The sequence below is a fragment of the Amia ocellicauda genome, chromosome 23 (assembly GCF_036373705.1).
Source record: "Amia ocellicauda isolate fAmiCal2 chromosome 23, fAmiCal2.hap1, whole genome shotgun sequence".
Classification (NCBI taxonomy): Eukaryota; Metazoa; Chordata; class Actinopteri; order Amiiformes; family Amiidae; genus Amia; species Amia ocellicauda.
The window spans coordinates 17,768,596-17,792,940 of record NC_089872.1 but is presented as its reverse complement, the minus strand read 5'-3'; the positions used below and the strand labels follow the sequence as shown (position 1 = coordinate 17,792,940).

At 40.9% G+C, this 24,345-nt stretch overlaps 1 protein-coding gene across 1 annotated transcript in view; it reads right to left on the bottom strand.

Moving 5' to 3' along the window:
• The window catches only part of tjap1 (tight junction associated protein 1 (peripheral)), a 50,907-nt gene that overhangs the window by 13,084 nt on the left and 13,478 nt on the right, over positions 1–24,345 (bottom strand). Inside the window, exons 2-7 of the mRNA XM_066697342.1 lie at positions 21,243–21,365; positions 18,974–19,030; positions 15,364–15,535; positions 12,465–12,493; positions 7,484–7,645; positions 3,434–3,500 (exon numbers count right to left, since the gene is read on the bottom strand). Coding sequence (XP_066553439.1) covers positions 3,434–3,500; positions 7,484–7,645; positions 12,465–12,493; positions 15,364–15,498 — 393 coding nt within the window. The 5' untranslated portion in view covers positions 15,499–15,535; positions 18,974–19,030; positions 21,243–21,365. The remainder of the gene's footprint in view (positions 1–3,433; positions 3,501–7,483; positions 7,646–12,464; positions 12,494–15,363; positions 15,536–18,973; positions 19,031–21,242; positions 21,366–24,345) is intronic.

The following is a 24,345-nucleotide window of genomic DNA, read 5'->3' as shown; positions in this document are numbered from 1 at the left end:
ATCAAAAATGACATTTAGTTGTTCTGCTCCAGCACATTGTATTACAAATAATCCCAAAATCCCAGTGCTGGAAGAATTCCATACTAATTAACGGCGCAGACTGAATCCAGATGCTGTCTAAACTATTGCGAATGAAGAGGGCCCAAATTAGTCATTAATATTCATCTGTAGTCAGTTTCTCTGATGAGACATTTCTTTTAGTTAGTGAAAGGAAAAAAACAAACAAAACGAATCAAGTCAAATCTGAGGAGTGGTTTGAGAAATCCCATTGAGAGACTCTCAATACACCGATCAAAACTAAATATATAATATTAATGAAATGTTGCCAATACATGACTGACGTTTTTGATTGTTAAGGAACTTCCTGAACAGCAACTTTATTTCAAAACGGCCATTCCTGTTGTTATACAAGCAACACAATATCAGAGTTGTATTTGTTGAGGTGGGGAGTCTTAACTACAGAACCTAGCATTGTACTTCCTCATGTTTTCAGATGAAGTAACTCCATCACAATATTAACAGTGATATAAATACATTTCAAATGCCATACTCCCAGTTTCAAGGGACACCGTTATTTTTTGGGGGAATAATCTTCATGCAAATGACCTGAACTGTACTCAATGGACTGCAGATCCTGTACACCTGAGATCAAGGAGTTTTACCACTTAGTAAGATGAGCCAGATATTGCTATATGGAGTTTTTATCCAGCCGGAAGGATCCAAATTATAGCCAATTCGATTATAATGCATTCAGTGTTCATCAAGGTTTTGTTACAGACATTCAAAATATAGGCATATAACAGCACACAATAGGCCAATAAACAAATAAAATGAACTGCTTGGGTCTGTCCAAGTGATAATGACTCCATAGCTACTGTCTAAGCAATCTGACGCTACATGCATAGCATCAAAGCAGCTCTGAAGTACGGTGCACTCATCGGGTACTGAGGAGGGGACGTGTGCATTGTGAAGCGATCACACATACGAGTACTAACAGCAACAACATTTAGTGCAGATTGGGGAAAAGCAACTAATTTCTAGCACTGAAATGGCAGGCATATAGAAAGAGACAGATAAGATGAAACGCAACTGCATAGATCCAGGTTTGGCTTATAGAGGCCTGATGAAAGAGACCCAGAGCAGCATGAAGGGGGAAAGAGAGAGAGACTGATGGTGAGAACAGAATGCCATGAGACAACGCATCCAGATCATTCAGGCAAGGGGTTCACAGTGAAGGATGCACAGTATAATGGTGTACAGCGATGAGGAGGCAACGATACTGAGTGGAGAAGAGAGTCTTCAAACCTCAGAACAACCCAAGGCTAATGAAGAGCACATGAGCACATCCAGGTCCTCAACTGTACCCCATTGAGGGCAGAATTCAGGGTGTCCAGCCACAGCAGTCTTGTTTGCACATCATGTTTAGTGTGTAGACAAAGTAGGTTTCAGTTGATCTCCCCCAAACCCCCCTTTTTTTTGGAATGAGATAGATATACTTAGAAAGTTTTATCGATTAGTTTTATAGAAAAGCTAATGGGCACTAAAGGCTGGACCAATTCAAAACTTCGACCTATCCACGAATTACAAATCTGTCCCCTGTCTCGGTTTAATTTATCGTTAGACGCCACTTTAAACTATTTATAAATCAAAACACGATTGGGTACAATATCATAATTAGCGATTCGCTGGCGGGTCAAAGTTTTGAAGTGGTCCAGCCCTCAGACTGGTCCCGAGAGGTTTCTGAAGAAATGTCCTAAAACCATCTGGATGGCGAAGGAAGGATATCTTGGCTGTGAAAGTGAAAAGGGCAAAGAGAAAGACATTTCTGCTTAATGAGACCTGGAGTACTTATATTTACTTGTTGGTCAGAAAGAGGAAACAGGAACTGGGGGAAAATAAGGAGGGAATGAGAGGAGGATTTATACAGGAAAATACAGAAGAACAGTAGAAGTCGCTGATGAAAGCATTGCCAAGTGGGATAAGACAGATGGCAAAGTAACAATTCATTTACAAGCTACTGGATGAGAAGGGATATAGCTTCCCTCATATGTATGTGTTTGTTTGTGTGTGTACCCCAGGGAGCCACACTACAGCCCCTGTCTCTATACTGCAGCTCCAGTGACTTCCAGACAGCCCTAGCCAATCCCGGATATCGGCCTGCTGACAGCCTGTGGTGAGAGGCGCCACAGAGCATGCCGCTAACCATCTGGACCACGTGTGGACTACTCGAGCTTCTAAAACGCCATCATACACGTTTTTTTTTTTTTTTAAACCTTTATTGAATTAAACCCAGCGACTTCTGCCACAGCCTACACATTTCTTCTCAGACATATGGCGCATAGGCACACGGTGATATACCATGATCTACACTGAAAAAAAGGGCGGCACTTTTGCACTGACTTGGCTGTGTGGTTTCTCACGCACTGCAAATTAAAGTGTCAAAACTACCAGATCACAGAAAGGCAACAGAGAGTAAGGGTAGTTTTTGTGCGATATAATTTCAAATCATAATTCGTTATTGTCCATTATGTATGTAGTCTGTGTCTCCTGATACTCGTTACAAGTTTGAATATTCCCTGTGCTGTTAATATCACACCTTCCATTAATGTTCAGTCCGATATTGTGCCGAATGCTAGGACTACAACCCCCACATGAACAAAGCACTGGCGATGCTCACAATCACACCATCGCGCATCTTACGATTATAACAGGCCAAATTCTATCAATTTAACACAAGGTTAAACATGGCTTCCAAAAAACCCAATTTACCAACTTAAATTTACTGCCTTGTCAGACGGGAACTCGAAACACCAGTCAGAGGAGCTGCACTCTGACACTCTGCCATTACATAACCAGCACCAATTTGTTTTCTCTCCGAGCTGCAATGGGAAGAGAGGGCAGTAAAGAGAAACAGGATGAAACATATAGATTATCTTCCATACTCTGGTGTACTGGATCAGGTAGGCACTGGAGTTCTTTTGAGCGTTTTAAATCATTGAAACAGAAGCGAGATCTCACCAGGAATGAATAAACAAAAATCACAAAAATACTCCAGATGAAGTATATTTGAAAGTAACAGTCATTAAACATTTGCCCCAGATTGCCAAGAGCAGATCCTGTGATGATGCAAAAGTGCAAACCTGAAGGTAGATGGAGAGAATTAAACCAGCAGTTGGGATGACAGAGATGTGTGGGTGTATGCAGTGTGGGAGGCTAAATCTCCGATGCTTACTGAGAAACAGGCTTTGGCATTCTGATCAGATCTACGCTTTCTATGCAGGTAAGCATTTTTCAAAGACCAAGATCTCAAACATTTATTAGAGAGAGAGAAAGAGAGGGAAAAAAATACACAAATGAGTGAACTTCAGGGCCAGATAAAAGTGCTCTTGTCCCTCAGTACAGCCAGCCGAGCCCTAATTAAGCATTCCTTTACCAGAGCATGGAGCTTCTCCTCCAGGTCTTGATTGGCTCTCTGGGAGGCGGTGTAGCTGTTCTGCAGCCTGGAAAGACAACAGGAGCAGGGGTTTAACAGGGCAAACAAACACAGCTCACAGCTGGCCAAACAGTGGCACAGAAAGGTCATGTTATAAAAGGTTAGCCACAGGAGACCGGAAGTGATAAAATGTATACACGTGTTAATAACTCAGTTGCAATGGCAGATATTAAAGAGCTACTGGCTGCATTTATGGTGCATGGGTTTAAATCATGATTTGCTTGATTTTGTTATCATGACAATATCAGGATGAGTCTTAAAACTACCCCAAAATGTTGTTCAGCATTTAGAAAATTGCCTGTAATTGTGAGTCGGGCATTTAATGATATCACCACGGGGAAGGAGCCAGAAAATTAAACTCAGATTAAGGAAAGAATGAGTATAAGAAATGTTCCATGCCTTCACAACTCTGCAGACTGCATTCTGATGAGATGAATAAATCTTCTATAATTAGATAAAGGACACGTATCGTTTCTGCTTTACTTTGTATTCGAGCCAGTGCGTTACATTTTCCTTACAAAACACACCATCACAGATAACGGCGCTAAATTATGTAACGTGGTGCGAACCCACTTTGGGGGAGCGGGATTGTCTCGGTGCCCAGCTGACATCTAATTGTGCATGCAGGGATGGCTCAGGCTGGTGGCACAATTTCTCCTGCTGAACAACATGCCAGCTGCCTCGCCATAGGATCTCTGAGAACATGTGCCCATAGCAAGGTTTTAAATACGATTATTCATCTGTTTTCATACTTTCAATGCTTTATTTTTTCAGCCACAGCGGAGACAATCGTTTTGTTTTTTAAATAGGATTGAAGAGGCAATCATCAAGTAAACCACGTCAGTACTTTAACTTATCTGCAGGACAACTGTGGTAGCCATTGAGAGGTGAGTGAGAGACCTAACATCAGCTGTGAGGCTAAAGCATGTTAGATCCATTTAAAAGGCCTAACTTGATTTTCGAATGGAAGGAAACACATGAAAGGTGAATGTGCTTTATGCCTATAAGACAAACTGAATTAATCGAAAGAGGCACATCACCTTCAAAAAAAGTCTTCAGTCTTGATTTATTTAAGGAAGGCTGAAAGAATGGAGGTGTCCCCTCAACGTTGAATTTGAACCAAGGTTCATGCATCACTGCTGGCATCCAGCAATCACATCCCTTGTTAGCGCACAACCATTTGAAGACTTGTGAAGGTGTTTAAGGGCTGACTGTTTTCTTTGCTGGACCGTATTGCACTAGCAGGACAAGCATTCCTTTCACTAAGGCTAACAAAGCAGATAGAAAAGGCACCTTCTGTGGACAACTGCTTAAAGCGAAATGTTTAATTGATTAATGGAACAATATTGCATGTACTGCAGTAGAGTAACCTTGCCCTGAAATTAGATCGGATTACTTTGTAACAAATTTTGAAACCATTAATAATACTAATAAAAGAAACATAAGAAATGCAGGCAGTTTTGTTTTACAATCTTAAGAGGCAGAACTATGAAAATGCTCCGTTTCATCTGTTTCAGGGAAGCAGAGCAGCTGAGAGAAGATTTATTTCAAGCCCCAATAAAGATGAAGCGGTTCCAGAAAATGCTCTCAAAGGGGTAGGGGTAGTAGGCAGCATCTCCGGCATAAACTTGTCTTATTTTTCAAACATCTTTTCTATTTCGAAAATCAACTTCAATGCAAAAACAGACTCCCATTCAGATTTTCTTGAGCCTGAACGTCTCTCTTCAGGAAATAGAGAGAGCAATATACCAGCCTTTTCCCTGAAACATAATAGCATAGGCTATACCGGAGCTATTCAATTCTGCTTTATCACTTGCATACCATTTCTAAAGATCAATACGTTTCAGTGCCTGACAGATTTTTCCATTTCCATCACCTCAGATGAAAAGGAAAAGGCCAGGCGGATGTAGGTCACACATATCCCTTTCAGGATCTAATATCACAGGCTTCATACCTGTAGTTAGACGTCTCTCTCAGCTAACAATCCTGATGAGGGTCAGAGTTAATTGGACCGAATGGCATCAGGGTTTTACTCTGACCTTATTTATAGAACTATTTCATTTTACAGGTGTTGAATATTGTGGGGGGGGGAATACTGTTGTAAGGATTATTAATCATTCAATGGCACTGAATTAGTATCACCGTCTGAGACAACAGGGAGGCCTAAGTAGTAAACAGTAAATTTGATTTAAAAAATGATTAATCTGTCACCCACACACTTAAATCTCTTAACTTGGTCTATTCTGAAATGCCAAGGTAGGTGGCATTACTGCTAGAGGTTAATCCTAATGTAAAAAGGAAAAGGTTTTAGAAAATGGTGAAATGCTAAATTCTGAACTGCACTGAGCATATCAATGAAAGAGTGACGTGATGCAAGTATATCTGCACTGATTTTATTTAAACACACACGGTTCTCTTTTTGAGAACAACCACAACAATAAATCAAGTCTCAGATAAAGTGGAGATGAAACGGGGGAATAAAGAGTCTGTATCTGCGGAGTACAGTAAACTTCAATTACTGAGCTGAGAGGAGCACATTTCCTTCTTTGTACAGACATGGTTGTCACCTTCACAAAGGTCATTTGGAAATAAAGCGGACTCACCCTTGACTTACGGTGGCTGGCAATTTATTGTAGGAGAGAACAGCAAAATGTGGGCAATTAATGTGTGCGGATGATGAAATTCACAAAAGTCCTTCACACTGAAAAGAGAGTTGGGAAAATGAAAAAGCTTTAAGTGTTGAAGCTTTAACAAGCCTTTATTTGGGGGAAGTGTGTGTGTGTGTGTGTGTGTGTGTGGAGGGGAGGGGGGGGATGTTTTCAGACCAGCAGCTGTGCTTCTCATTTCTCTTTATCAGTGTCAATGAGCTTGCGAATGATGAATCGTTCATAACATCTCAATTATCTGAATTCCAAATAAATATGAACGATTGCATTTCAGCCCAGCTCCGGGGAATTTTAATTTGTCGTTCAGCTGGGATTCCGATCTCGTTAACAAATCAGGTGGGAGCCGGGACCTGAGGCGAAATGTAACAATAGTCCTCTGTTTCAACTTTTATTTTTAGGTTCATGGCGGTTACTGAATCTATTTCTGGGTGAAGCTAGCGTACATCCACAGGTTGTGAGCTTCATCTTTGAATTTCATCCTTTGCTAGTGCTTAGCCCACTTCCCTGTAGAGCGGGAGCGTGCATGTGTCTATATACACTGACACACAATCAAACAGACCTTTGGGCTATTGGAATTGCAGAAACAGCTGTGTGCATAATCAGACCAAAAGCTCCAATTAGTTAGAAGCTTTGATCCAATTCATTAGAAATAGACTGCACTGAAAGAGGAGATTATATTTTGCAGGTAAGGAGAGGGAGGTGGTGGGGCTACAATTCAGATTCTGAAAGATTTATTTATCAAACAGACACAGACGAAGCCTCGGGGCAGATGATGTAATGGGAGTTTGGGGGAGGGGGAACACTGAAAACGATACCGTGCAACAGGAGTGTGCTAACTGAATTTCTATTCATATTTAGTTATGCCTGGACTTAATGAGATTAAGTTTGATTAAGCGGGTGCTTGAAGGGACCAAAGGTATTAAAAGGTACTGTCACGCACAGTGCCAGTTCTGAATGTGTGTAATTTTAGCAGGTTTGTCCGTTAGACTCATTGAGGTTTAATACTTTTTGGGAAGCACATTTATGCTTTTTTGGCAATTGTGCATCTCGCTGTGAACTAACACATTGGTTTGGCAAGCTTTTCTTTTGATATGCATGTGGCTTTATTTTTATTTTTATTTTTTTATAGTAAGTTAGCCACTCTACTTTAGCCAGTTTTGGAGAACAAAGCCTACCATGCAGGAGACACTGGCTGGCTACCACTGTCCATTGACCCTTAAGTGTCATCGGAGGCCTCCCGCATATGTGCAGAAGACCTACGTCAAGCCATTGTGACATCACCCTTCCCCAAACCCCGCCCCAAGTCTGGCCCTGCTCCTGGTACCTGCGGAACTTGTCCTTCATCTTCTCCAGGTCGTCCTTGCTGCGGCCCAGCTCCGCCTGCATGAAGTGCCGGCTGGACTCAAGCTCCGACTCCATGGCCTCCATCTTGTGTGTGGTGTAGGTGAGTCTGCGGCGAAGGTCCTCGTTCTGCTGCTGCAGGATCCTGTCCAGGGAGAGAGGGTCAGTGTCGGGGTATAAACGTTGTATACACTGTTTCATTCACTCATAACCAACTCAGTCTACTGTTTCATATACACAGCCTTTCCACCACAATATATATACACATCTCATTAATAATAAGTGTGCACAAAAACATGAAGCAGCAGGAGAGACAGGCCAACAGAACGAGGCAAGGTTGGGGTCTTGAGCAGGCTTTTCACAAGGGGAGAAACCTTCAGCCTGTCATTTGCCTGTAGGATATGTTTACCAATAGTAATTGTGCTTGGGCTGCAGTTTCGACAAGCTGTTGCCAGATGCAGGCTTGTACAAATGTTTTTCAATCTTTTGCCTCTTCAATTTAATATGTAGGAGAGTCTGTAGGTCATAAGACCAATAATGGAACACAGTGCTCTTTGGTGGAGGACTTATTCACATCCATTAACGAGGATTCATATAAATCCTCTACAGCTTGAGGAAGCTCAATTTGTAACAAGACGAGCTTTTCAGCCGATGATCTCCTTCACTCCCTCGTTTGTGTGCATCTGGGAGAAGCACAGAGAGAGAAGGCACCAAGTCATTAAAGATTCATGGTCTGCTCTAACAGGAGAAAGAGAAATTCCATTTCCCACCTGTTAAAAATGCAATAGTCAATTTATTCTATAAATATGCTTTCTGAATTTTTCATTTTACTGTTTAGGCATTTTTGTTCTCACGATCCCATGAGTATTGGCCCAAAGTCAAGAGTCCTGGTATCAGCAGAAAACACTCAAGTCTTCAGTTCAGTCATTGGACATGCCCATCGCAGGAGACGGGGAGCAGAATGAATAATCCAGGGGGGTGTCTGCTTTCATAACAGAGCAGGTATGGAATATGGGTTCATTAGACGCTTACTGAATAAACCATAATGCTACTCAATCTTTTAGGACACCCAATGCAGGGAAGGTGTCAAGATGTACCTAAAATTACTGATGCAAGATGCATAGGCACAACCAAGAAGTACACTTCAATTTTTGCAAAGCATGATTTAGGCTAATTTATAAATAAACAGACAAACGTAACTTGACATCTATAGCTTTTAATTTTTTCCAGACCTACAGTGTTTAAAAGAAAGAAAAAGCTGTCATGGAGATAAAGGATTTGAGTGAAATCCTTTGTCTGTCCATGGAATCAGTTTACACCAAGGGCTGTCAATAATGCTTTCAACATGATAGGCAACCTGCAGTGATCAAGGTAAAGTGGAAGTGCTTACTGCGCAAAAGGCTCACACGTCAACCTTACTCCCATCAAAAATGAATCAGCGGTTGGAAAGGGAATACTGGGTTAGTGTACTTTTCTGGAGTGACTGTAATTGTGGGAGTAGTATTAGAGTAGGCTAGTGTTCATCTTACTGCTACACAACTTGAGCTTTATGTTCATCAGATCGTGCTACTATATCAACAAAGGCTGCAAAGAATGCTGTTCATTTATTGTTCTTAAGCGTTATGTAATGATGACTCTTCCGGCCAACTTCACATTAATCTTCACAATTAACCCCCCCCGCCCCCCGCCCCCCGCCCCCCAAGACAAATGGGAGTCACATTAATCTTTTAATACTTCAGCACTTACTGACACAGCCACATCACCCTTTATGACCCTCAGCAGCAATCTTATAGCCTTGTTCCCCCCATCTGTCAAACGTCTCTGCCTGGTGGTCTGCATTCATGACACAGAGCGTCCCCGATCGTTTAAGATCCTTCTGCCCAACTGTACCAGCACACAGGAGACATGCATTTCACAGCCACCCCATCGCTCGAATGCCAAAACACATCAGTGTCAGCCAGTCAGTGAACCTCTTCAACCCAGCAAACGCACGCTTCAGGGCTAGTACACAATTTAGCAAGCCAAACACAAGTGTTTTTGTTGTTGCAATTTTTTTTTTTCCTTCCACCACTAAGGTTGCATAATATAACCCTTGACTACTCACCCACCATTTAAGCTTGGGCTGCATTGGGTCAATTGCCCCTCTTAGGAGAAGATAAGGGAAGCTCAGCACTTGTCGACAGTGGATAACACTTTCCTAAAATCATTACATGTTCTAAGATTTTGTGTGGGGGGGATTCCCAGCAAAAGACAACGAAAAACCACAACTTTGTTGTTAGGACCACCAAACTGAAGTCTACCAACAGCTATGAACATTACATTTAAGGTGCTGCTTAATCATTGAACTCAGTCATCCAGAAGCCAGTTTAGCTGGTTTGGTTGAAGCCAATGGGCTTCTTGTAGGTCAGCCAAGTACAGGAACTGCTGTGCAAAGCTCAGGACTTAACCTTCGGACATCTAAAGAATATTTCACTACTAAATCAGTACAGCGCAGTGTTCAGGATTTACTGAAAATATTACACAGAGAGCACTGTGAAAAACACAAATAATGACAAGATCTTATTGGGGTCAATTTCTGTATTTGGGACACTTATAAAACAAAAGCTAACCATGTGCACTACTTTCCAGAGGTCTGTAACCAGAAAGCCTGTGAATATTTAATGCCGTGCTCTTAAATTACATTTCCCTGAGGTCTGCTTAGGTGCGGAAAACATCAGGTTAGTCCCGCATGCAGATCACATCAGAGGGGCAGGGAGTCTCCTGGACTACAGGAGTCACAGGCCTGCGAGACACTCAATTATTTACGCCTCTCAGCCCACAAAGAACATCTAGGCCAATCAATTAACCAGCTGTGGCAATAAAGCAGTTTAAACAAAGGGTGATGCCTCAGTATCGCCACACACAGGGAAAGGATGTACGAGAGGCTGGCGAGAACAAAGTGCAATCAAAGTCATGTCTAGATTCATCATCGTGACCCACAGATAATCAGACATGAGCACCCTTCAGTATTGCTGTCAAGCAGATACACGTCCATTTAAGTACGGTGTTACGTCTTACTGCAGGGAACACGCGTAAAGGGGGGTGAGGTGGGATTAGTGCCTGAGATGACCTGAGAAGGCTAATGGCGGGAGAGGACATCAGGTTCACAGACTTGAGGCACTATCTACTACAATCAAGCACTGAGTAGCTCCTCAGTTGGAAAATAACTCATTCATTTTGTGTTGTTGTTGTTAATCAATCATAATTTGGGTGATCGCTCCATGCAAGGTGAATCTCGTGCGACAACACAAAATGTATGATAATATGCATTCTGCTATACTACATATTAAATAACACTGCTTACATGATTGCTCAAAGTGCTCTTTTGAACAATTGACAATCAGATTGTATTAAGATCCATTTCCAAACAGAGAAGGTGTTTGTTTACACAGCGAGTGATTATGAGTTTTTTCGCCAAGCCTCAATACAACAGGGAACTCAAGTGCCAAGATGCCAAGTTTTTATTCAACACGTCTGTTCCTCTTTACAGTCCTGCTGGGGCGCACTTACAAAACCAAACATTAAGGAAAACATTCATAGGTTGTAAAATGTAGATCTACAGTGACACAGCTGTCCACGAGAATAAGTACATATGTTCCTAGAAAACGCACAAGCTTGGAGGCAGGATTATTCTGCTGCCATTCCTTAATGTTTTCTAAGCTGGGCTCATCATTAGCTATGAGACATGTGCAATAAATCCACAAAGGCAGGTGCCATGTGCTCTGAAGCTGCTTGTGCCAGGCCATGAGCTGGGGGGCATCCCTGATGCTGCACAACGGGCTCGTTGAGAGGACCGGTAAGAGCGCCGACTCCGGCTGAACACAGCGAACAGACAACAGGCAGAGTGTCACGGCTGCACTGCTACATCAGGCAGAGGGATTAGACAAACTGCGTATGAAGTATACATCTCATTAGCAGTAGCTCATATCGACCCACTGGTGGGTGAAGGCCTCCCCAAGAGGTTTCTACTCGTTTCGATCTACAGCTTCTCTTTTCCACGTCATGCCTGCAAATCGTATTTCGTCTTCGCATTTAGTATTTTTATCTTTTGGGATCCATTCTATAGCTATAGTCCATCTTTGGTATGTTCTTCTTGCCATGTGTCTGGCCCATTGCCATGATAACACTGTCACTCTTTCAATGATGTCACATGCTTTGGTTTGTTCTCAGATCCACTCATACATTTTTTCATCTCTTCCTGTTATTCCCAGCATGCATCTCTCCATGCTTCTTTGTGTAATTTCCAGTTTCTGTATCATGTTTGGGTTTAGTGACGGGGTTTCAGAGCCATACATGAGTACTGGAAATAAATATATATGATACATAGAGATATAGAGATCAATTGATATAAACACAAAGCATATTAAAAGTTTAGCATTTCATTTGGTTTCCATTTAAAGTCTTGGCAATCCGCCCAGTCTTTGACCCTCAGTGTCTAAAAAGTACCCCCTCACTGGGAGAGTCTAGACTACAGCAAGAGCTGCCACTCGAGCTACAGGTTCGTGTTGCTGTGCTTGTTCAGCTCCAAAACACCTCTTACTCAGTGCAACCTGTGCAAAACTAGGTCAAGGTGCCACGTGTTCATAAAATGGCAACCATCACCCACCACCATGTCTTCATTTCAACAACACCAGCACAATGAAAGGTATTAAACCCAAAGTATCTTAGCACTGCTTTGATTATATATATTTATAGATTTTTTTTCAACTGAATTTCTAGCACTGTAACTTTTGATAGAAATACCAATATATATAGGAATATATAGGCATACATTCATGATTTCCATGTGTCCCTGACCAGAACACCACAGACTTCAGATAACTTAACCCAAAGAATCCTTATATTATCAATATATATTGCAATGTATATTTTATCATAAGCATTGCTCTTAGCAGTCTAATAACGAAGGAAGCATGGTAACTTACTTGATCCGGTCTGTGTCCGATAATGTTTCCTGTCAAAGCAAGTAAAAAAACAAACAATCATTAGATTATGTACAAGTGCTGGAGAGCAATAATAATACAATCATTTCACAACCCCGTAAGTCAATTTAAACTGAATTTGTGTGACATTCTTGCATTTACAAATAAACATCTCAGAAAAGATGTTGGGAATTTAAGTTAAGGCATCTGGGCTTATCCTGCATGGTTTTGGACATGTGCTACATACGTGAGAGAGAGAAATCAGTGACAGCGGATTTTTAACTCCTGACAAACATGGCACAAAATCGCAGCATACATGCAGCAGTAAATATTTCAGATGCCCTAAATATATCAGCCTTTAACCTCAGTCTCCACAGACACAAGACAGCCGAGAACACGATGTGAACAAGCTGTATATTTGTTTGCTTAATGTATTCTGTTATTTTGTTAGCTGGACAACAGAAGTTATTTGTGTTATTTAAGCCTCATCTTACACTGTGTGATTTAGAGAAAATTCATTTTTTTAATCCTGTTTGGACACTAAAAATTTGATTTGCAGTAAATGGTAGATACCACACCACTGTGGGGCACTGACCTTTTAAATAAATAAATAAAATTGGTATTTGCACATTACTCAATTTTCAGCCCTGCCTACAGTACCACACATTGTGAAAGTAAAATACTGCTCTACAATATAATAAAATCTAGATTTTTCCTGATTTGCACACACATAGATGTGGCACATTAGTGGAGGAAATGCATTCGGTGTCAGCAAGCAGCTGTCAGCCGGAAATAATCATCACTACCTATTACAGTGGGTCAATAGTACTTTACTCTTTCACTGCCGCAAAGAAGCATCTGCACTCAGCAATGGCTGCAAGCTGTCATGTTTATTCAGTGTGAAGTTGGGGGGGGTGGGGTGAAGACATTAATTTAAAGAAAATGAAGTCTGGGGCAAGTGTTCAGAAACAGTGAACAGTGTTAAAAACAGACCCACACGATAAAATGGAAAGAGTGAGCATGCCAAGATAAAAATACTACTTCTACAGGAATAAACATTTGTTTAGAAGCACTTTATTTACTTTGGCTTAGGAGAAAGATAAAGCTTGTAGCAAAAAACAAATAAACCCCAACACAGTTTAGCTGAACATCAGCAAGGGCTTATGACAATGCCATGCAAGCAGTTTTTTCAGAATATTACATGATTACATGATTAGGATGCCCATGTATTTCCCAGTTCAGTTATTTAAAGTTATGAAAAAAAAAAAAACGTTTGGGTTAAACGGAGGCACATTGGGATTCAGAAACTACATTGAACACCACACAGCACCAGCACATTCAGGAATGAGAAGATTTAGAAAGGATTAAATGTGTGCTTTGGTAGAGAAGGGATACGACTCTAATATGTACTGTGATTAAGAACAAATGTGTGTTTAACAAAGTCTATTATCAAACTCTACAACTGTACAATGTGATCGTAAATCAGTCCAGAATTCAAGATTAAGTAATCAAAGGTTTTTAGCACCACAATCAATCAGAAAATACCTTTGTTTTATTTTTTATGTGCTTTCAATACTTACGATTTTGCAGTAATGGCGCAGGACAGCGATTTACCAGAATTATATTATACAAGCTACCTTACATGTACAAACCATTTTCTCTGCACAAACCATGGAAGGCAGGAGCTTCCCTACCGAGAAGTATCCTTGGTTTCACATACCTTGTTCTGTGAAAGGCTAGTAAAAAAGGTGGCTTGTGATACTGCTTTTGGATCCCCATCTGGAAGTGGTACAGAATGCTCATATCCAAGGGGGTCCAATTCCAAATAATCCTTGCTCTCAGGCCACTCCGCTTTCGGTCTGGCACCTTCTCTGTGAACCGTCGTCCGGCGTTGCTCGGGCTCAGGGTGGGCGTCCTGGACATTTCTCCGCAAGGTTGCAGGCAGATGTCCAGGCCTGGGGCCGTTGTCCTTCATTCTCCTGGTCCTCTCTGGGGTGTCCTTGCCCACGGGCCGCCTAACATCCGCGCTTCTGCTTGCCCGGGGGCTCTTCTCTGGCTTCTGGTCCGTGTTCTCCTTCAGCTCCGTCCGCTGATAGGCACAGGGTGCTGCTGCAGGGGAGCGCTGCTGGCTTCCTCGCTGTTTTAACACCTCGGGCTGCTGTCCCCCGAGCCACTGGAGGTTGGCCGGGCTCAGGATCCTGTAGGTTATCTCGTTCAGGAACTCTGAGAACTTCAGCTTCTCCTCTAGCAATTGTACCTTCCACTCAGGGGCTAAGGAAGTCGGGGAGGCAGGTGTCGTAGCAGATTGTCCTGTGACGGTGGTTTTCACCTGCACTTGGGCCCGGTTCCCCCAATCCAGTGACAGATTCTGAGGTTTTACTTTGTGGCTGTTCTGGCCAAGTAATTCTGCCGACTTGGACTTTCGCAAGTTGTCTTTCTGAACCCCCAGTGTGTTGGGTTGCTTTAAGATACTCTTTGGTGGCAGCGTGGTCATATATCTTGCCTGCCTTTCTTTGGGGACCAAGATTTCCGCATTTTCCTTGAAGACCAGGGAGCGCTCCAGGCTTCTCGTCTTGGAGGGACACTCAGGGACACTACTTAGTGCTTCGGCGGTGGGGTCTTCATCCCCCGAGACGACCAGCAGGTCCTCACTCCTGCTCCTGAAGCGGCTTATCCCTTGCGTGTTGGTTGCAATGATCTCGCTGCAGCTAAAGATCTTGGGAGGGGGAAGGATGGTGAGATCCATACTGGAGAGACTAGAGACCTCCTTCTCGCTCTCCGAGGCCAAGGACCAGGAGGAGGAGTAAGTGTTGAGGAGGTCCGAGCTATCGGTGCGCTTGGGCGGAGGATCGCCAAACCTCGTGCGCTGAAACACAGGGGCAATATTGTGGAGGCGAGTTACCTGGCAGGGTTCCGGCTGCGGCAGGCCCATGGTGGCGCCCAGGTCGTCCCTGAACACGGGCAGGTCATGCCGGACCTCCCGGTGCTGGGGCGGCGCTTTGCGGTAAGGCTTCCTCACGGGAGCAGCGCTCGTCATCTCGGGCCACTGTCCTCCGTTAGTCCCACGCGGCAACCTGCCAAGATAGAGACATCAGAGACGGCATATCAGTCCCCAGCCCCGGCGCCTTTTCATGGGAAGCGGTCTAGTTTTTGTGCGTCCTTCTCCCCAGCGACTGCAGTGAAAAACTTGTTGGGATCAATAGGCTTTGATGGGAGCAGCAGCAACAGCAGCGCTTGTAAATAAAAGCCGCTGCCGATAGCGTAATGTATGAGAGCCGAGCTGGAGAGCTGCCGTTTCAAATAACCATCAAACATATGTCAATTCATGTGTTTTGATGTAAAGTAGTTTCTAAACCTTCTCTGCCTACGCATGTCTACACACCATGCATGTGAATGGGGAGGGGGGGTGTGGGTTGGACACGGAAAGAGATGGGGGGGGGGGGTGGCGGGAGAAAGCATGCCTTCAAGCTAGAGATTGATTACAAGCAGAAGTGTGTTTCCAATAGAGAAACTCTTAACCTACAACCGACTTTGACTGGCAGCAAGAGGTTCATCGATTCAGTCAGCCTCAACGCCAATAGACAGACTTCCTGAGAACACACTTCACAATGTGAAAATGAGTTACATTAGCACCGTGTCACTTCTCTGCAGGATCTTGCGATTTATCTAACTTCCCCTCCCTCAAGACTTAATCTGCTCCTGGCATTTGCACACTACCATACCAACCATGTCACCCCGTGCCAAATGTATAGAAAACAGCAGCAGGAACTTAAAAAAAACATTCACGGACAGACACCAGTTCACACTGTACCCAGTATGGAGTGCAAGAGCCCATCAGAACAATAGGGAAATTTTGATTAAAAAATTACTTTGCAAAAAATGATGTAACGAAACTCAATAGTACAAGATTTCTGCACAGCTGATTGGGACATGAGGCATGATCTACCAGCAACACAATACAGCAAGCAGTTGTGTGAATGGGAAAACCAGTGCAGATACCCGGTTCTCTCTTTTCACCATGAATCCCAAACTGCCCCAGTCATTGGGTTAGTGGACTCCCCCAAGTCAAAGGAAATAATTATACATGCATCGATGGGTTTTACAGTGAAAGCCGATGGCTCCTAGCCACAAGCACAGTCCCATGTCAGCATCTGCATGAAATAGATGGCATCACACAGAACGTGGCTATTTTTAAAGCAGCGAGAGATCCTGCTAGTGGTTCATGTTAAGGACAAACTCAAGCTTTAACCCCAACCCTAACTAACATCACAATTCAAAAAAGGCTGACACTAGTCTACACCGAATCCCATTAACTCAGTAGAAAGCAACCCTAACATTAATGAAACCAAATTTTATTCTAACCCTAATCCTAGCCTGCACCAAAATGTAACCAACAGGTTTAATACTTAACATTTAAATGCAACAATGTGCTACATTACTCAGAATAATGCTCTAAAAATACCATTCCTACCTTCATCTGTTTGTTTGTGTATGTACATTTTCAAAACTTCAAAATCTGTCATAAAGATATAGCAATTAATTAGACACTAATAATATTAAACATTTTTACTTGTGAACGGTCTCTATAAACCATTAGTTTTAAATATTAATGTATTAAATATACAAGTCTTACAAGAATCACAAGTCTGTACATGTGAAAAAAGCTCACGGTTCTCTGTACAGGTTTGTTTGGTTTTAAAGTTTATAATGAAGTGAGTGGGAAGAAGGGACAAAATATTATATTAAATTAGTATGACTTATTGGTATGGCTGGAATACAGGAAACACTGCTGTAGCTGAATAAACATACAGTTGCTCTCAAAAGCCTGGGTTTCTTGGAGAACTCTCTCTATTATTATGATATACTGTACTATAATTTGTTTTATCACACTTTTAAACTGTAGTTTTACAAGCCCATTTAAATGTATTACTTCAATGGTTTCATCTTGCTTTCATGGAGAAAATAATATAAAATCACCTTGAGAGCATACTGCTCTTAATACCAAGAAACCATTACTTATACTATACAAAACTGCATTACAAGAACCATATGTTTTTAACAGCTATTCATTTCTGCAACTTCCAATAACAACAGGGCTTGTAACCTAAATGATTGGGAATTCAATATTATAATTACAGGGCATGATTTCTACAATACATACTTTAATAAAAATAAAAATGTAAATGAAAGTATCTAAATAAAGCTAACCTGACATGCTTTTCTTTGTGAGGATTGTGAAGACAAGACTACTTTTTAGGAATATCTCCACATTAGTATGATATATGGTGAAAGGCTTCCATAAAACAAGGTTTGTACGGCTTAATAAAACATAGAAACAGTGGAATAAAACATTATTCCCTGAGGCAAAATAAAGGAAAATAAACTATTCAGGCCTACTGCAAGAGCTGACTTGACTGGTTTCAAGTGCATAAAAAAAAAACACATCCAACGTACGAGTTTTTCCAATCAAGTCCTGGTGAAACGCAGTTCAATATATACACAAAAAGTTGTGAATTTAAATGAGCATTATAGGATATAGGCATTGTTAGTTATAAAAAAAAAAAAAAAAAAAGTGATATTCTGCTAAACTGCATTTCCAGCTACAATTGGAAAAAGTAAAAAAAAAAAAACTACATATTTAAAAGTCAATAACTTACCAGGTAAAAAACACATGGACAAATAAAGTAACAGACCATTTTCTCCTTCAAACAGGAATACAACCAGTTGAAGATAGCTTTGCTGGAGACATTTTATTCAGGGCAGCACCTGCACTTAAATGCTGAAATTTACCTAGCCTTATAGCCTTAACCCTGGGCTGACTGAAAAATAAATTAAAAGAACAGAAGAAATTATAGCAGCCAGAGAGAGACAGCACTTACAGGATTGCCTATTAATTTTACAGGAGCGGGAGCTGACCATATTTGGTCATATCTTGAACGAGAATATGTTTTCCCTGGGGCTGAATGAGGTGAAAGTAAAGCAGACCAAGTTTCCCCCTTCTCAGACCTGATTAACTCAACCTGATGCGTATCCCTGGCAGCGTATGTACGTGCTCCGAAATCTTTGCACACGACTTCCCCGGTTCTGACATACATGTATGGCTCACAGTGGGACTTCAACCGTACGGTGGCGTTTGCCCATGTCACATCGTATATCCTTCAAAAGCTTTAGATACAGCCCCGGAGAAGCCGGCCCAGTGTGTAAATTAGGGACATCCGTTTCCTCAGTGCACTCGGCGAGAGAAGCTCTGCAAGCTTTGATCACATCTCAATTTAAACAAATGTATGAAAATGTATGCATGAAAAAAATTCAACTGGCTTTTTCCATGGGGGGGAGGTGTACAATTAGGAAAAACTCCCCTATGTTGAAAAAGGGAAGATCACAGAGCTGATTCTAAATGCCTCACCCCCAATGAACTAGACAACCTCTTTTATACTTCTCACTACTGAAGCAATGATAGAGATATAGAGATATGAAAGACCTGTGCTGAGCTATTAGTAGTATTTATTTACCTAAAAATCTGAGGTGATCCAGCTATGTCTTCATCCAAAGGTGTCCAGGCAGGTATTCTGAAATCAAGAAAAGACAGACCAAATGTAAACACTATAACAAATCTACAGCATTTGACTGCAGTCTTAGACCATTTTAAAACGAGGTCTGTGAACCAGCAAGCTCAATACAATATTACCGTCGACTTATTTTTTCCCTTGATAAACACAACAAGGGGCTAACTGCAGAAAACACATTTATGTTATAGGCGTTTTAAAATCAAAGCAACTTAAAATGTTTGTCTTGGTAGTGAGGTGCAATTTAGTGAAGAGAAGGCAGTGTCAATTATGCAGCTACTGGTAGTGCTTCAGTGCCATGGCACACGACCGCAGATACAAAATGAACAAATTATGTCATGTGTCCTTGCTTCAACATATGCTACAAAATATGCCATTGTCTATTTCATAAGCAAGTAATATTAAACCAATGCTTCTTTAGAATCCAGAAAATTCTCATTAACTGAAACTAATCAAATTTTCAAAATTTACACATATAAACAGGCTTTTTTCTTGCCTATAACGCATTCAATTTTAATACATACAATTGTGTCATTCTAGTTAACTCTGAATTACTTTCTCTGCAAACTGTAATGGATTGCCATCTTGCATAACAATCCTCAAAGCACACCCTCAATATCTCACTCTGATGCTTCTCTCATTTAACATGGTCACTTTATCACCACCACATCTCAATTCATCTACCCAGTTTAGCAAGCCCTAATAAAGAAATTAAAAGAATTGACGTTCAATGGCAACCATATGGAAGGATGAGCATTTTTCAGGATTGTAACAACTTTACAAACAAACACTCCATTCCAATTAACTGTGTAGAGATTTCTGTTCTGTACAAAAACACAATCCCTCAAAGAACTGTCATATGATAAGGAATGGTTCTGATAAGTTTACTATTAAAAAATGTAGCTTTCATGTATTAATAACTCACTTTTACCTTAACTACTTATAAAACAAGCTTCTCTTATGTTTCCAAAATGTCAAATAGTCAAATCCAAAAATATTTAGCAGTTTTCAGAAGATTTCCAATAGAAAATGTTAATAAACAAAAAAAGTGTCTGAAATCCTTTGTAAATGTCTAATGGCAAAATGGGCAGGGAAAAGTGAGAAACTGAGAAACCTTTTGGGTGCTACTGTATCATATTGAATTGTTGGTACATTTTACTCCTTTATCTAAAAAATAAAAATCCCATCTTATTGTGAAAGAAATCATGTGCACTGTAGTAATAAATGACCATCAGCTGCCATTAGAAAGAACACAACCTTTTAGAAATGGAGAATTAGGCATCTTAATGACTTCCTTCCCAATCCCACATGCTACAGGGAAAATACAAATCGGATGATGTTCAAAAATGCCTCGGAAATGTCTCAAGTTTCTATTAATCAAACTTTGACAAGCAAAGTACAGTTAGTAGGGCATTAAAAAACTAAACTAAAAGATTCTGCTCTGAGGAAAAAAATAAGCATTTCCTGTAACAAATATAAGAAATAGATCTATGTTATTCAGATTGATGACTAATCTGAGAATGAGAGAAGATCCTCTCTAAATCATTGTTTGTTCCTTGACTGCTATAATCTACTCTTATTTTCAACCACGAATAAACCTAGATCATCATTAATTCACAAGCATGAGGGCCTCTGTATTTTGTTGCCTGGCGATGCCATGTTAGACTGGACAATGAATTCAACGTGAATAATTTAAAGTTCACATTCGAAAGCCTCATTAAAGTCATTATTTTGTATCAGTATAGTGTGGCACAATAACTTGATATCATTAGGCTAGATATAATAAGGCAAGTTATAGTTGAATGATCAAATGTTGTTCTGTAGGCCTACATTTATAAAGATATCCAGCTGAAACTGTTAGTTTGATCACATTTAACTGAATTCATACTTTACATGTAGCATTTGCATGTATACAATTTAAGAAATACACTATACACTATAATAAACCATAATGCATATACATATTAGGTTTCAGACTTTCAACATTAATACCCTGCTCTCTCTACATGCACACACAATACCTGTCTCTCTCTTGCTTTGTCACTCAAAAGAAAAAGGTAACTGACCTTTGCAGAAACTGTTTCAGCTTTTGCACCCCAAAAAAGCAACCGGCATTTTACAGAGGAATAAAACAAAGTTGCAACCAAAGCCCATGGTGACCGAGAAATGATGAGGTACTATAGTTGAATATTAGGAGCGTAAAATAAAGTCTCACCTGTTTAACTAAGCATGTTGCTAGGTGCCCAGGCATCCCCCTTTGTGAGTCTCAGATAGGAAACTCAATCCAGCTCTCTACATTCCCCCGCTCCTGGCATATGACCTCAATGCTGTGGATAACCTGTAACAAAAGCAGGTGGATGGAAAAAGAGAAACACAATCAATTCAGCTGTCAATCACAGGCGAGAGAAGGAAAATGATCAAACCGAGGAGTCCCTCTCAGAATGAGCAGGACCTCTCCATAGGTTCTCTTGATGACAGACCGGTGAGAAAGGGTTTCCTTATTTAAAACCGTTAAAAAAAGAATACACTTAAGCACATCTGAGAAGAATGCCTCGTCTGGACATTGCAGAAGGCAGAAAAAGTAATGTCTACAAAGCTGTTCGCACTGAAAAGGCAAAGGTTGATTTTCTGAAATTCTGAAGTTGTACCTGATTGCTCCGAACAATGCTGTCTTTTCTCCTTCCTGCTACTAATACCTTGCTCTGATGTGGAAACTAAATAGATATCACATCCATTTCAGCTTTGTCCGTTACCCTATTTGCTGCTCTAGAGTTTCTATCAGCAGGGTGTAGGGCTGTCTAGTGTAGTGTATATTCACAATGAAAGTGTCTGGACTTCTACTGCCAATTTGTTACATGCATAGCAGTGAAAGTGTTTTTGTTTGTTTTTTACATTCCTGTCCTTACACAACTGGAGTGTAACAATTTTTTCTGTGTTCCTGTCTGAAACCGTCTGAGGCACCAAACCAAATGCTTGCATTTCTCTTGAGACTTGCTGAAATTTGCATTTATTAATTTTGTTTTAATAATTACTGTGCCAGCTCTACACTTTGATATCCACACAGAGATGTATTAATTTCTAGGTGTTGCCATTTAATTTTTATTGGATCAACACACACTTCAGAACACCCTGCCCATACTTTTGACTGATAGGATCAAAGTACTTCAGATGCATGGCCAAATTGCATTACAAATTACAGAGTGGACATCCCGGTTCATAAAGCAAAGACAGTGAGTCTGTAAAATACACACAAACTGCTTGCTTAATTGCTGTGCATAACGAAAACCATTTTGAAGTGTCATCAGCTGTAATGTACTGTTGTCACCTGCTACAAAACACCTACAGGGATCATATGCTGAGATCCAAACAATTTCATAAGTGTTGTAAAGTACTATTCACAGCTATAGTTCAGTGGTCAACAGCTTTCAGCATAGTATAGTATTAATATATACTATAAACAACAATGCAGTCCACACTCAGAATTTCAAGACATGAAGTTCAACCGAACATGATTTGTGTGTGTTAGACTGGTTCTGCCTTTTACTGCTAAGGATTGTACAGTAAACTAAATAAAATGAAAGAAGACTGATTATAGCCTTCAAATAGAAGCTTCCTCCAGAAGCGGTTTCAGTTTTTAGTTTGGTTTCTTCGTACTTCATGTTAACAACTGCATACTATAGTCTAATCATGGGAAATGGTACACAGAATTAAACTGAATGATTCTATAAAAGGTGTAAAGTAAATCACTCTGCAATGTTGTTAGCTATCAAGTCGAGAAATTGTCAATTTCTCTCATAGGGGCTCTTAATGGAATACAGATAAACATTTAGCAGCTTCAATATAAAACACATTAGCCATGATAAAATGGAACAAATTAAAATTAATCTAAATTGACCTTAACAGCTCCAGAAAATGCAATATGATGATATATTCATGCGGTCTGCAGCTCCCTGTGCTGTACTTGTCAACTTTGCATCATGGTTAAAAAAAAAAAAATCTATCAGAAGTATGATGTAACCCTGAGATCGGATGAAAAGCAAATGTTCAAAGTAATCAATGCCCTGCCGTTTTGCGGTGGCGCTTTCAAGTTAAAGACCTGGGTTTGCAGCTACAGAGTGAGCATTTCCACAGCTACTGAACACCGCAACATTTAAGTGATGGAAAGGCTGATGGGAGAAGGAGAGTAAACCATGTTCCATCTTCATAATGCATATTTCAACAGCATCAAAGACGCTGCGATTTCCTATTTCACAGACTGAATCAGATCATTGTTGGAAAGAGGGGAAATCATAAAGTTGCAATGTGCTGAAGGTCAATTTAATATAATGTCACTTAACATGCCGTAAAGTGGAGGAATAATTGCCCAAGCCATAGCCAGAATCTCTACAAACCAGCAAAACTATGCCCTACAAGATATTACCCGTGCACTGTGAAGACAATTGCATCCTTACCATCAGTGCAACTTAATTCCAGCGCATTCAGAGCAGCCCTTCAAGGCTTGTAGCCAATGAAGCGCACAGGTTTTGTGAAGTTTTCCCCCCGCATACAAAACTAATCTCTTGCAGATCCTTTTATTTTCAGCTGGAGCAGAAAGCTCGTCCAGTCAAGTGGATACACAGACCTTTAAGTCAAGTAAATCCTGCAAGTCAATTACATGGTTACTTTAACAATCGGGACATCTGACCTGCATTTCAAATCCACAAAAGGAAAATCCACATTCGGCGAGAGGAAGTCAACACGAGATGAGCCCGGATGGCGCTAAGTGACCAGACACTTGCGAGACAACCCGAGCTGTAGCAATGTCCCAATCTCTGACCCAAGTCCCGGTTTACAGAATTAAATTATCATTGCCATCCATTAACTTTTTACATTAAGGATTAGATCTGTGCATCACAATATTTTCCACACCTTCTAAATTGCTAATTTCTTGACTGATAAGAAAAGCATAACTGCTTTCAAAGACCACATAAATAAAGAATATAATGACGCAGTATGCCTGAAAAATAACGATCTTACCCAAAGGTGTACCAGACTGCAATGGCCAGGAATAAGCCGCACCCTGCTATCTTCTACTGTGTCAAACGGCAACAGACAGCACAGGAAGTACAGATAGGTGGAGCAGGCTGACAACACCTTTTGTTTATATAAAAAAAGGCAGTACTCTTAGTCACTATGCTAATAAGAATATTGAGGCATGTGTCAAAGATAGACTATGGTGACTCCACTGATGACACAGTCAGGGAATTCGAGGTGTGACAGGTAAATGTCAGTCTTGTGTGTCATGAACACTCTGCACTTTTCTTTTAAATAAAATGTTA